Genomic DNA, 15119 nt, shown 5'->3' with positions numbered 1-15119 from the left:
ATAACGGCCAGTGTTTTATTCATGAGCGCCATCATTGTACGGCTAGAGGTCGTCCCCGTCCTGCACCGCTACGTTCCAACTAATTACCTACGTGTGTGTGCGTGTGTGTGCGTTCTTGTGCGTGTGTGCGCTAATAGTTTTCCTTTAGCTCCATTCAAGCGAGTTGTTATCTGGGATTAAAAGCTCTCTCTCAAGCATACAATTGATGACCTTGGAACCTGCCAGTGTTTGACCTTGACGCCTTACCCGTGTCGGCGTTATGAGTCGGGCTCTCATGGACCCAATCCGGCCAGGCATTTATTTCTCTTCTTATTGGGTAGCTTTGATTGCCACCCCCTCCAACATTGGTCATTGGTTGATTTTGAAATATTGGATCTTGATCACGAGGCCCTCGTTTTAGTCAAGTTGTCTACATGTTGAGCTGACATTCACACGGACAGGAAGGTCACACAAGATACTTCCTGTTGGTCTACCTGAAAATGGTCACTCAGGACTTAGGTAATGACAGGTACCTGCGTTCTGAGTTTATCTTTTATAAAATATCTTTTAATTTTCATTCCTTTATTCACCAACAGTTTCAAATAGCAGAAAATGCACAAACTGGTGATAATTCATCTCTGGTTTATTGATAGAAAATTTGTCGAGAGGTTGGAAATTCCAAATATGATCTTTAAGTGTAACAAAATTCTGAGTCAAAACTTGATAATCAATTGGATGCCGATTCATCGATGAATTCTGTTCCCCCTCTATTCCTAACTGACCGATTCTGTTCTGATTTTTTGATTGTTATTTCAGTGCTCGTTGTGGGCTTTCATTCCCTAATGAAAAGTCTGCTGCGTCACGACATCAAACTCAAAAAGTGTGTCGCTGTGGTGGATGCGCACACGCTCATACACACACACGCTGTAGTAAAGGTCAGATTTTGTTTTTACAGCTTGAAGAAAATGAAAAGCGACAAAGCACCTTTTGCCCAATTGACTGCAAAGCCTCCTTTTCTCTTTGTTCTATTTAGTGTAGGTGAGTCGAGCCCTCTAGCGCTGTCGCTTTGACGCCAAAAACCTCCTCTTTCATGCATGCTGTGGAAATGAGGACGGTGAAAATGGCGTGGTGTAAAATTCCCGAAGATTCATTAGCGGGGCTAAATGAAGAAAGGAAGCACGTCTCCGTGTCACAGCCATTACATCTTTGCTTTTTGGAGGAGGCAGGTTAGCAATTTTCGCAGTCCTCCTGATTATTTTTATTTCGGAAAACTACTTTATGTTTGCGGATGATTAAATTCAACAATAGAATAACAGATTGTTTTTAGTCGCAGTTCTACTTTGAAGGAAGAATTTTGGAGCATGTTTGTTGTTGTCTTTGTTGTCTTTTCAACCTGCTGGTCCGCGTGTGGCCCCGCCCCCTGGTTGCCTTCCTGACCTACTTGCGAACGGATCACCACTCTCACCTTGATGCCCTCTGGCCTTTCATCCTTCTCAACAGGATGGAAAGATTAAAAAAAAAAAAAAAATGTGGTGTGGCCGTCCGAACGGAATTGTTCTTTCAACCTTCACCTCAGCTGCATCAATTCACATTGATTTCATGAACGCCTTTTTTCAGCTTCATCAAATATCCTTTTAAAAACGCAGATTTCGGATAGCTTAGGAGCGAGCCCCAATAAGAATGAATTGATTTTATGATTTTATGAATTGATGAATTGATTTTACTTTGTGTTATGAGTACTAATTCCAGTTGGAATCGAGCAATTGGGACACTGTAATGCTTTACATGTGTAAAATTTAACCCGATTTGTCATTAAGGAATCCATGTTCAAATTAATTTTCGTATTAATAGATAACTGTATAAATCATTAAACTAATTTACTGTACTTCTAACTATTTATCCGTCCATCCATTTTCTGAACCGCTTATCCTCAGAAGGGTCGCGGGCATGCTGGAGCCTATCTTAGGTGACTTTGGGGTGTAGGCGAGGGTACACCCTGAATCAGCCAATTAATTGCAAGACTTGTAACAGAATTTTCAATACGTAGTGATAAAATATACAATTCGTTTTAGGTAATGAAACCATGCAAATTATTATTATTATTTTTTGGGAGAAGTTTCATAAAACTGAGGCTCATCTTAAAACTCAGTGCTCAGTGGGGCATGCGACCAAATCCCAGTGAGTTGAATACATAATTTTTACTGAATGATTTACATTGAAAGAACGTGAAAAAAAATCATTGAGTTGATTTCAAACTGTATTAGATGTTAATGACGTCAATTTATTATGACGTCTCATGAATATGAGCGTGGCGTTGCCTCCAAAATCGCTGTGCAGTTTGAATGACGTTTGTATCGGCCAATCAGCAGTGAAGGTCTTCCGCCAGCGGGCCAACAGTGGTGTTGGTAGGCGTGTCTTAAACGGGGCGGGACTGGCGCTTAGTTTGCTAAATGACTGCAGCACGAGCATCACACGCGGCCGCGGCGTCCCTCCTGACGTGACGAGTGACGTGAACGGCGTGGCGCTTCCTTCCTTCCACTCAACTTGCTCTCGTTGGCAGCGGTGTGGACGGCAGCGGCGGCGGCGGCTCGAGCAACGGCGGACGCGCACGGAGCGGCAGACGCGGCGCGCATGGGAGCGTCCGCCGGTGCGTCAACACACCATGGCTGACGACCGCGCGGGCCGCTGACGTGCACGGCACCGAGGACCGGCGGCATCCTCGTCCTCACCGAGGGGTGGCCACTCTGACACTTGGATTAACACTTTGCAAGACTCCCCTCCCCGGCACCCCCGCGAAGGAATATGGCTCGTTTTCCCGCCAGCTGCCAGGATCTGTAAGCAGGTGGAATTCCTCTTCCTCATCCTCCTCTTCCTCCCATCCCACTCTGGAGCCCCAACACGGACGCCCCCTTACTGCCTCGCCCACCCCGCCCCGCACCCCCTTTTTCCCGAAGAGGACACAGGTGTGATCGCATGGCCGCCGTGGTCTGACGGACCCTTTTGCCCCCCCGCCCCCGTAGTCCCCGATTCCCAAGTCAGTCACCTTGGAGGTCCTCAATCCCACACCTGAGCCACTCCACCTCACTCTTCCTCCTGAAGGTGAGATTCTGGCTGGCAGAGTGTGACCGCCCCCCCCCCCCCTCCTTTGCCCCCACCCCTGCCCCTCTCCTCCCCAAAACAAAATGAGACTCTCCAAAATGTGTCGGCTCAACGCGCTCAGCATCTACTTGTGGGAGACACTCGTCTTCTTCAGGTAAGGACAACCGGCGCGCTCACAAAATCAGTGCAAATGGGAATGTTTGTCCCTTTTTTGGATGGGAGGGGGCGGCAGCCATTGGGTGCAGGAGTGCGACCCAGAGCTAGGGACAGTCATGTTAAGGTGGATGTCTTGACCGATGGGAAGTCACACTTGGGCATGACTGGAATGATTTTGCACATCGTTGTAGCAGCACAGTGGAAAAGTGGTTGGCCGGTCTGCTTTGCACTGTCAAGGTTCTGGGTTCCAATCTTGCTTCATTAAACACAATGCAACTGATTTGTGGGTGTGATTGCCTGGCAACCATTCTGATAGTTGGCTCTTTTATGTCTGACTGCTTTGTCAGATGGCGACCATTCAAGTGTTCACTCAAGTGCACTGACGTTGACTTGCGACCAGTCCATCATTTGTATGTCCATGGTTCTTCATTGAATGGCGACCAATCAGTTGTTTGTCTACACTTGCGCTGACATTAGATGGTGACCAGTCTGTTTGTCGTCAATGTGTGACTGACGACCAGTCTGATGTTTTTCAATAAATACCGTGGCACAATCTGATGAGCATTAATTTGCCCTAACATTAACTGACAACCAGTCATTTTAATTCACGTACTAGGGTCTGACATTGATTGATGATTTTTGGTCGTATATTTGCCTTGACATTGTCTTGCAACCAGTCCAGGATGTTCCTCGCCTCACCTCGTTTTGTCCTGAGTAGTCTCAATCCTGGTCATTTTTGTGGCTCTATTTTGAGTCCAAATCCATCTTGTATACGCTCTGGTGTTATTACTCATCCGGGTTCTGGTTTAGATCATAGTTCTGGTCACGGTTTTTGTCTATTTTCTTTTTTCGCTCACATTCTCCTCAGAGACACATTTCCTCACGCCACTGGTTGAGTCATTGTCCTCGTGCCCATCATCCACTGCGCCATTGGATGCCGCGGCCGCTTTGGACTGTAGAACCGAGAAGGACAGGACGGCTTGCTTCTGAGGGAAGGGCAAGAAATTTCATCAGCCCCAATGCTAGGGGTGGGAAATTCTGCCATTTTATTAATTAGATTTTATGATATGGAAAAAAAAAATCACTTTCCTACGAACATTTTACATCTAAAATGTGCTCCAAATTTTAAAATTATTTTTTTTAAAAATTCCCCTAAAATTCAATTGTGAGCAAGCAGGTCAACAGAATAGAATTATAATTTCAACCATCGATTCAGTTTTATTGTTGCACAAAAAGCGGGAAATGTTTTTCAATTGAATATTACAAATATTGAAAAAACATATAAAAGAATCTCAAAACCATTTGAGAAAGTTTACCCCTTATGATTGGAAAAAAAAAAAAAAAAGAAATTCAATAAAAAGTTCAGTGAGTGACTTGAGTGGCCACAAAATGCCAAAACAGCAAAAAACTTTCTAATGAGCTTGTAGCTGCCAAAGCTTTAAATGTCAAGCCTTTGTGTGTATGTCAAGAAATACAATTTTGTGTAGAAGGGCCGCATTTGGTTTTGAAAGGTGACATTGAGCGCCAAACATAGGCCACATAGAGACAAACTTTTTTAGGTCTCCATCTGGGCATATAGAAACAAATAAGGGACTGCTGACGAGTCAGTTTTCGGACATGCAAAAAAACGATCATCAAGTGTCATCAATCCAAAACAGAAAATCTTCTTGTGGCTCCACTAGTCGACATGTGATGGGCTATATTGCGACTGATTGGCTGACCGCGACGAGTCTCGAGTCTTATCACCATGCCGAGTCGTTAGACGGGGACCAATCACATCGGCTTGATTGTTATGCGCTCTTATTGAATCTCGTGATGGAATATAAATGCACATTTTTATTGTATGCAAATGTTGTGAGGGGCCTGCCGGCTCCTTCCTGCTTTATTGCGCCGCATGAAAATGATTAATACTGCTTGAATCCTCAACAGCGCACACACACTACATTCAGCCGCAGTAAAATTCCATAACTGTATTGTTCATATCACGATTTATTTTTTTCCAGCTTCAAGCAATTCAAAACAGTCCATCGTGAAGATATTCACAATTTGATTCAGCAGCAATTTGGTTAGCCAGTTAACAGCCAGCCAATTATCGAAGAAAGTCTACAGTTATTTACGCCGCACCTTGTGCATTTTAAACGACTACTACGATATGACCCTGCTAGCTTAATGCTAACAGAAATTAGCGTCTGTGTTGCGATGCTTTACATAAATGTCTCCATCACAAGTTGCTAAACGATATACAAACCAGTACTCGCCGTCATATGTTCTTTATCATCCGCATAGCGTTACTAACATTAGTGCTGTACTGATGAGCTGAAAGAGTAGTTGAAATATTATTATGAATCCCACCAGCATTCTAGGCAGGACGTGCTCAGCTGTAATATGATCGACCGATACAAAGAGACAAGACCTGCCTAGAAATTTTGTGGGATTTTAAAAATATCATTAAAATGTGCTGTTTTATGTCATCCCAAAACAACTTGCAACTTTTTTAAAGAGTATTCTCAATTAGTTCAATGAGAAAAGAGGATTTGTGTTTTTAAGTCACCACTACTGTATCAACTGTATTTTTATTTATTTTTTTTTTATTACTCTATTTTTCCATTCACATCTCTCGACTAATTCAAATCACTTCAAGTGTCACGTTGTAGAGTCAACCGATTCAGTTGCTGGACATCTCTTTAGCACTTGCACACAATTTCTCTGTGTTCCGCCTCTTGTTCTTCCCCAGGCAGCCTCTTAACAGTTTCATTGTTTCGAGTATTGACGCACTGGCGCGATACCTGACGTCGCCCCCGCCCGGCGTCTGGCTGCCGCAGAGGACCTTGGCATTCCGAGTGCGGCGTTTAGTTAATGAAGCGCTGTCGGGATATCGCCACCTCAGCTCCTCGGGCTTGGATGCCGTTTAATTGATACCATCACCCATTGCCCCCCCACCCCATCAGTACACATTGATCGTTCCATGGATGGCGGACCTGATGAATGCCTCTTTAATGCCCTCCCCACTCCCCCACCAATCTTTCCCACCAAGAACTCACCAAGACTTTTCTTGGCACTTATTTGTGGAGTTTGCCTATTTACATTTGGGACACACTCCTTTTTTTTTACCACAGGTTACATCATAGTCGTGAAAAGACTAAAAAAGTGGAATTTCTAAATAAAAAAAATGATTGTTCAACTATTTTTGTTTTCACGGGCCACCTAAGATGATATGCGGGCCCATATCCGGTAACTCAAAAGTGGTCCAGCAATCAAATGAGTTGGACACACTGTCAACTTACGTGGGTGGACTGGAGCGGAGTAAATTCTCTTGCGCCTCCAAGAGGTTTTGTCACTGAGCTCGGCCGGAGGCGCAAACATGTTGATCAGTGTCGGCTGATTGATTGCTGATCGATGGGTGCTTTCATCATTAGCTCGCTCGCTAGCTTGATCGGAACTAAAAGTGCAATGCCTGACCTTTTCGCACGGATCTGAGCAGTCAATAAAAAAGTAGCGCGGGATACCTGACGTAGATGTGTGTGTGTGTGTGTGCGTGTGTGCCTGTGTGTTCATTGTATTTGATGAGACGTTCTTGTTTCTCAAATTGTGTGTTTTGTAATTCTCCGTGCTTGATTGTGCCGCACTGCTGCAAACTGAAGTGGCCCTTGGGGCCAGTAAAGAGCTTCTTCTTCAGGATTGCACTCGTTTAAAAGAAATGTGTTTTTTTTTTTGTTCTTTTCCTGTATTCAGACGCTATTGATGAGACTAACGTCACGTTGTTGCACCCTCTTGCAATGGATGAGTGAATCATTTTATGACCAAATATTGAATGAATAAATTCATCATCTGTACAGGGTAAAATAACACCCACCCATATTGATATGAAGTGTTTTTGAGCCCGAAGCATTATCATTTGCTAAGAATGGTTAGCCAGGTGTGTTGGGTGTATTTAGGGTGATTCTTCAGTTCTGAGTGATTTGTTTTTTTAGTGGTGTAGTGAGTTCAGATTGATTATCCAGTGGTGTGTTCAAGGCTGTGTTAAGATCTCAGGGTGTGGTGTGTTTACAGTGATTATCCAGTGGTGTGCAGTGATGATTATCCAAATTGACGTTCCTTCAGTTTGGTATGTGTTAAGACTGATTGTTCTGTGGTTTGCAGGATGGCAACAGTGATTCTCTAGCGGTTTGGTTTGTATTAATTGTGATTATTCAGGGAGGTGTTCATGGCAATTATCCAGTGGTATGGAGTGTGTTAAGAGTGATGATGAGGTGTTGTGGTACTATGTGTTAAGAGGGGGTAGTGAATACGGTTAAGATTAACTCTGGTGTAGTGTGTGTGTGTGTGACTTCAGGTGTAGAAGCATCATTGTGTGAGTCTTTTTAGTGATCGCTAAAATGAGTTTTGAATAGAGGGATGGATTCTTTTTTTTTTTAAACGACTTGTAATGAAAAGAAAAATGTCCGTTTTATCAATTACTCGAATAACCATTTCTGATAAACCGCTGTAAAAAAATGACCCTGGTTCTGGTGTGTACATGTTTGAATGTCATGTGGGACCGGCGTGATGAGCAAGTGTCTCTGAGGGACGAGGGAGGTTGTTTGGCAAGATGAGGCCAATTAGGAGTTGAGGTCTTCAGAGGAACATAATGAGCAACACTTAGCGCTAATGATTTCAGGCCGGCCTTAGCGCAGGCCTCCCACTTGCCGCTCGCCGCCTGCACATTACGCACACACACTCATACACACACCGAGTTTCTTCTCGTTGCCATTGATCCGGAATAATCACAGCAAGCGGAACTTTGATCATAAGAGCGAGAGAACAGGAAGCGACGGCAAGGGCTTCGGCTTACGAGGCTTCGAAGCAACCGAGGTCTGCTTTCATTCCGCGCTGTGTTGACCTTCCGTTTCATGGCGTTTGCAACCTCCCAAATGAAATAAAAACATAGAACTTGGTGTTTGTTAGTTTCCCCACTAAATCTGAGATATTTTTCTGCGGCAGTTTAGAAAGATGGAGTCTTGTCGAACGGTTGTTGTTTTTGGACAGTTGAGTCATAATGAGTTTACCCTATTTCTCTGCTCTGCGCATTTCTGAAAGCCACTAAATAGGAAATAATTCTCGATCATATTAGGTTTATTATAAATATAGCGGGGCCAGCACATGATTGTCATTGTGACTTACTGGGCAGCAACGAGTGCGGTTGCGCTGGTCCAAGCAAGCTGAAGGAGTTGTTTCAGTGTCTTATTTCAAGCGAGCGATGATGTAATCAGCAGCGCCGCCCAGTTAGGCCTTCACGGGTCAGTCCCGACCTCTCTGGACTTATTTAGTGTCCCGCCTTGGCCGGCGTCTGTGACATCATCCAGCGCTTTGCTCCATCTCTGGAACGCTGGCGGCAAGCACAAGTGACAAGCCAGAAAGTTCCCCGTAGACAGAGTTGTAACGAATTACTGTCCAACCCTGTATCCTCACGTTTTAGCGCCCGGATGTTTGAGGATGTCAAGTATTTTTAAAAATAATGTCCCCGTTTTTTGTGGAAATCTTGTGTTAAGTGTTGATCAGGAAGAATTGTTTTGAATTTGACTTTTTTGTGTATTCATGCTCTTAATTGACTGCAGTTGAGCTCGGTGCTGCCACCTGACCTGTTGTGGCATTGCATGGTACTACACTGAAAGTGCGCTATGTGAAATTTGGTGCTGCCAGTAGAATATACAGACCATACGACTGCAAAAAAAAGGTGGGGTGATGGCACAAACACTGAACTGCGTTATCAAGTCAACGTTTATTCTTGTTCCAACAACTTTGACATTGAATGTAAACGAGTCCTATGTTAATTAATTGCTGATGCTTGTTGTGTCCCTGGAGCCAATTAGACAGCTTTTAATTATTGTTATTTGCAAGCTCTAGTGTGCACAAGCACACACACAAGCATTCATTTATTAATTAATTTGAATTGTCTTTTGTGTCTGGCAGCCTGGCGGCATCCAAGGAAGCGGCCGCCCGGAAAGCCGCATCGCCGATGCCACCATCCGAATTCCTAGACAAGCTGATGGGCAAAGTGTCGGGTTACGACGCCAGGATCAGACCCAACTTTAAAGGTAGGAGCGGTCCGCCCAGAAGAAGCCTTTTGGTGACGCCGATGTCAGTTGTGACTGCGTTTGGTGGAAGCGTCGGAAGTCTAAAACCACACTTTGAACAGTTTAGCAAAAATAGTCGCCACAAAAGGTTTGTATTTGTCACTTTGGATGTGTTCGGAATCGCTCCCTGATTGCTAGTCAGGGTTTCAGTGCAAGTTTTTTTTTTTTTTTGGGGTTAACTAAATAGTTAGCAAGATTAAATTCTTAAAATGCCCGAAAAATGTATCATTCCTGTCTTAATCACTACAGATTTTTTTGGGGTAGACTTTATATCTACTACTGTATAGAAAACAATTGATCAAGTGAGTTGGGAATGAATGGTTGATTCCGAACACAGCCTTTAAATTGAGACTGAACCATTTAAGTCTGCAGAGGTGTCATCGCCATTTTAAATTGACAAATGTGAAGCTTTGGTGCTGCACTACAAAGAAGAGCCACAAAGGACACATGCTACAGGTTTGCCGGACTCCCGCTAGCTAGGACAGCACCCTTATTGTGTCCTCACTTTTGAAGTTGAGCCTACATAACATGAGTTTTTGTGTCTTTCCAGATAATGTGGCTCCACCAGATTCAGACAGATTCACAGTTACTGTTCTTCCACCTCAAATCAACTTCACTTAGCAAGTTCTCAGAGATTGGTTTTTGCATCACAAGTCAAAATCCTGTATGATTTTATCCCACTTTAAAGGACTTTCCCAGATTATTTCATTCCACATTAAATTAGGCTCCAAGACAATGTCTTTCTACCCTAATCCAAAATGGTTTTCTTCCGCCTAATCCAGCTCCTAGATCATGTTGTTCTACTTGACGGGAAGGTTCCAGATCATGTCGTTCCACCTTGAATCATGACATCAGATATGAGTCGTTCATGAGCTAACAGAAGCTAGCGGGAGTCCATAAGGAGCACAGCAATCCTTTAGTAATCTCGACTCAATGGTCGGGAAATCCCGATTAGCGAACGGTGACACCCCTGACTGACTAATGCTAATGCTAACAATCTGTTTAATCATCTCATGTGCTTGTTCTCAACTTTCAGTGTGGAACAAAGGTAAATGAAAGACAAAATGTCTGATCTTTAGACACCCGCCCCCACTTTCCCCCTGCCTTTCTCCTTCCCTCTTTTGCACCTGGCTCGCAGGATGTTTTTTTTCCCGCCTCTGATGCTAGCTGGCTACATTGCTTGTAGCCACATGCTATCCTGATTGCTTGTTTTTTTTGTTTTTTTTACTCTGGTGATGATGACAAACAAAGCGATCCCCCTTCCCTGAATGGACGCTCGCGCCTTTAAGACACATGTCACAGGTTTGACACTTTAGCAACACAAGTACGAATTGCGAAGAAGAATCAACAAGCAGCTCCACTTTTTCACTTGGCAGTCACGGATGTATTTTATTATTTGTTCATTACTATTGAAATAACTCCAGCCAGTAATGACAATCGTGTTAATATCAGCTGACAAAAATTGGCTGACTACTAAACTTGTTGGGTTTTCTAAGATTGTTTGGCTGAAACACACAATCCATGACCCAGTTAAGCTATTTTCCTGAAATAACAATTCACTGTTTTAGCCAGTAGTTTAATGCTAACTTTCTGAGCCACAAGGGGGGGTAACAACTTAATTTGGTACAGATTCTAACTTTCTTAGGATTAGCTAGCTTGTGGTCGCTTTAGATAAATATGTTTGATTCCCACAGTGAACGAGTCACATTGCGCCACCAAACTAGGGCACTTTTAGCATTTACACGTTAGCGCCTCAGACTCTATTATGAGTGTAACGAATGAAAGCGTTTGATGTTAGCAACGCGTTCAAGGAGGAGGAGTCGATATTTGTCTCAAGGATCATTTAAAAGATAATTGTGACGAGATGACCTGAATGCCCACGCTCTGTCTCGTGTCGGCAGCCGAGCGTGACGGCTCACACTTGCTAGTTCATCATGCACTTTTTGTGTTTGTGCGTGCGTGTGTGTGTGTGTGCATGTATGTTTAACGGTTAAATAAGGAAAACTAGTGCAGCTCGGCTCAAATGTCGATGACACGCAAGTTGCAGACAACCGCCAATGGGTGCCCGCGCACACAGAAAAACACACGCACACACACACACACACACACACACACACACAGTGACGCTACAGAAATACAAACACAAATATTGTTTTTTTAAGACGGCACGCTTTCTGTGTTGATTTCATACGGCTGTTGTCAGCCCCGCCTTCTGAAAAGAAATAATGTAGACACTGCAAGGTTGAGTATTTTTCGTCTTTCAAGTACAATTTCAGAGAAGGTTGTTTGTAACCAGTTCAGTGTTTCCCTGAATTGGAAAAGTTTGCCGGTTTTAGAAACTGTATGTGGCAGAATCGATTTTGAGGTTGTGAGACTGTGATTGATTTATAACGCCCTTCATGGTCTAGGCCCCTTATATCTCGCAGTTCTTTTTCATATCAACACTTGTGTATCTTCAGGTCCTCTGGTAACTAACCTATTATTAGAAAGTTCCAAAGTCTGCAACCCTGTGTTGGAAATGAGTTTGACTCCTTAGTTTTAATCTGTTTCTTCAAATAGTATTCATTGAACCTTTTTAACATTTAGTTTCTTGTTTTGTATTTCTATTTATTTTTTTGTATTTCTTTTCATTTTTTTGTATTTTTTTTCCCCCAGTTAGGTTAAATGATGCTAAATGAGCTACTTCTGCTAAAAAATGCTCTATACAATGGTTAAAATGCTTTATATGACCTTCATGGGCTAACACCAGGTGTCAGCAAGCAGCAGTGGGACCCAGGAGTTATCAAATCAAAGAGTCAGCTAACATGCTAACTAAACCGGTTGTGTTTGAATGTCTCCAGGTAGGCTGTGCTTTATGATCTGTCAGCACTGACGTTGATTTGCTGCAATCAGCACTTGCTTAATGGCTGCTTAATGCTACGAATGGAGTTGCAGTAATGAGCTTGGGGTTGGGGGAAGTGTTGTACGGTGCGGGAGTAAGGTAGCGTGCGAATGGCGTGCTGACCAAGTACAAGTTTAGATGCTTTTAGCTTAGCTCACGCTTTGGGTGTCACGTGGAAATTCCCAAATGTCAGTTTGGGACACGGTGGAAGGCGGCAAGAACAGGCAGACAGGAAAGGAATAGGGAGACAGGCAAATGGAAACACAGGGGATGGGAAAGACAGGAACTCAGAATGACAAAAAAAAAAATATGAAGATAAGATAACAGAAAGATTGGAAAGAGCATGATGAAGAAGTGGGAGATAATGGAAGAATGGTGAAACATGACAAGAACTCGCGGTGTTAAAATTAATGGACAACAAACCGATAATCAAATTAACCGGCTTGTATTTTTATGATTAATTGCTTCGAGATATTTTTAAACTAAAGGTTGTCTAAAGCTTGTAATTTCAGCCTCTTAAAAGTAAGAATTCTTTGATTCCTTCATAAAACCAGACTGATTTAACATTTGTATTTATTTAAAATGAAACCGTTGCAAACATACACTTTTATATTAGAATTTAGTGACCATTCTTGTGTGATGTAGATAAATGATTCTTTAGTTTTGTGACTAAACAATACCAAATAAACAAACATATTTGGTTAATAATAGTTGGATTTTTTTTCAGTTTACGTAATGCAAATAAAACTGTATTTGATTTATTGATTGGAATAATCCATACAATCATTGATTCTCACATTAAAACTAATCACTGCTGGTTTCAATTTTCAAAATCAATTTTTTATTCCTATTTTTTTAGTCCTATATTCCCATTACGTTGCTTTTAAATATCTGGGGGTTTTTTTGTTTATTTTTTGTTTATTATGTCATTTGATTATAAATGCTTTTAAAAATGGTACTTTTATCTATGTGAAACACCTGACGCAGTAAACGCTCTCGATAACGAAAGCAACATTTACCCATCAGAAAACACAATGAAAAATCTATTTTAGAAATTAATGAAAAAGAAAACTGGTCATTTGTTGGAACCCTTTTTTTTAAATGTTGAATTTTTTTATATTCAATATACTTTCAATCAAATAAAAAATCCATTAATGAATGTATTCCTTTTGCATCCAAGAGGGTTCAGTATGAGTATGCATATCCACACGGCAGCTAGTGCGACGTTAATACATTAGTGCCCATATGGAATCCTGACATACCTGTAGCAAATGCAATCTTTATCAGACTCAGCGCTAATGCTAACACTAGCTGTGCTTATCCACACCCAGATGCTAATCACCCTCACTCATTTCTTAGCGTAGGGATAACGGCAGCAGTAGCAGAAGTGTGCACACGTGGAATGTCAGCTAGCGTGATGCCGGGACAGCCCGGGGCAAGATCTGCCTCTGGCTCACTTTTAATCCCGATTTTAAGCCTCGACTTAAGCCGGGGCTTAGTGTGACACGAGCGCCGGGCCGTGCGCGGAGGTAAAAGTCGACAGAGTGCAAAATGCAGAGAACAATTCACCCCAAGTCCATCTTTTATCCTGCCTTACTTTGAACCGTGACAACACGGCTTCAAGCAAATGTGTCGAAGACATCCAACAACCCATTGATTATCGTTGTGGTTTTCCCAAATAAATCATATGAAAACGTCTGTAGAAAAACAAGGAAGAGCCAACGAGGGAGCAGAATTGGCTGGCTGTTAAGTGGCTAACAGTTAGCCAGTTTACAGGTTGAGTGACAGCCTCACTTGTGGCAAACAGCAATTCTTGTGTGATTGCGTGCTTGCGTTTATTTTTGGCCTTTTCTTCAAGAAAGTGCTCAGGCTTAGAATCTTTATTCATGCCTTAGGATTGCTCCTTCAAAATAATGGATCCAGTATCTCACAGAAATAATACAAAAGAGAATATTGCATCGGTTGCTGTGTTTATCCTGGACCAAACTGTGAGCTTTCGACATCCCTGCCGAGTCTGAAAAGTGTTTTTGTCTGACGAATGTCATTTCAGCTCACGATGGAAGTTGCTAACCTTCTGCTCTTGTGCTCTGTGTAGAAGTTACATCATTTAAATATCAAACTGGATAACTATTAAAAAAAAAAGCTCAATAAAATAAAAACTAAGTCGTATTTAGATCACTTTTAGGAAGTATTTTGTAGATTTGAGCATATTAAGGTAATTTATTACTTTTACTATCTTTAGGTCACAATGTGAATGAACACTTTGGCCTACTATGCAATTTTATTTTAATATTGCTCATTATTGTGGTAATTGGTGAAAAAAGTGTATTGTAGCCAAATTGACTTTGTTGCCGTGAATGCACAAACACGAAGTACGTGACGCTATATTTTGCTGGTTGGCCCTGGATTCGTGCATGGATGGACAAGCGTATACTATGTTTTTGGTTGTCATGGCAACATTGAGACGGCGGTGTGACTTCACTCGCTGTCTGCGACGCCAAAAAATAAGAAAGCCATTTTGACATGTAGTCTTGATGCATTGTGAGCCCGCCCCGCCCCCTTGCATCATCACTCTCTATGAAGTAAGTAGTGCATTTCACAAGATACGTGCATTTTGCTTGTTTGACCTCCGGCACCTTCCTCCCTCTTCCTCTTCGTCATCTTCTCCATGGCCGCTGCACTGGCAGTTTTTTTTTCCTTTACACTTGTGCATCCTCCCCCTTGCCCTGCCCTGCTGCTACTGCCTTCACAGTATGTTTGCCACACCCTCCACCCTTGCTGCCAACGTAAACTCCCCCTCCTCGCCCCAACTTTCCCTGTCCCTTCTTCCTTCTCGGCAGCGTGCCATGGCGCCCCCCTCCCCCGATAGTCGCGTTGTTTTCCTCAAGCAG

The 15119-nt window shown here is 42.7% G+C and overlaps 1 protein-coding gene across 2 annotated transcripts in view; it reads left to right on the top strand.

Annotated features, from left to right (window-relative positions):
• Window positions 1-2433: 2433 nt before the first annotated feature.
• glra1 (glycine receptor, alpha 1) overlaps window positions 2434-15119 on the top strand; it is a 34377-nt gene continuing 21691 nt past the window's right edge. The window contains exons 1-2 of one of the 2 annotated variants that reach the window (XM_049752070.2): window positions 2434-3232; window positions 9184-9308. In XM_049752070.2, the coding sequence (XP_049608027.1) occupies window positions 3162-3232; window positions 9184-9308 (196 nt within the window). In that variant the 5' untranslated portion in view covers window positions 2434-3161. The remainder of the gene's footprint in view (window positions 3233-9183; window positions 9309-15119) is intronic. The other variant, XM_049752078.2, reaches the window with a different exon arrangement.

This window comes from Syngnathus scovelli, chromosome 1 (genome assembly GCF_024217435.2).
Source record: "Syngnathus scovelli strain Florida chromosome 1, RoL_Ssco_1.2, whole genome shotgun sequence".
Lineage (NCBI taxonomy): Eukaryota > Metazoa > Chordata > Actinopteri > Syngnathiformes > Syngnathidae > Syngnathus > Syngnathus scovelli.
The sequence above is the reverse complement of the archived record's forward strand: the minus strand, read 5'-3'. Positions and strand labels throughout refer to the sequence as shown.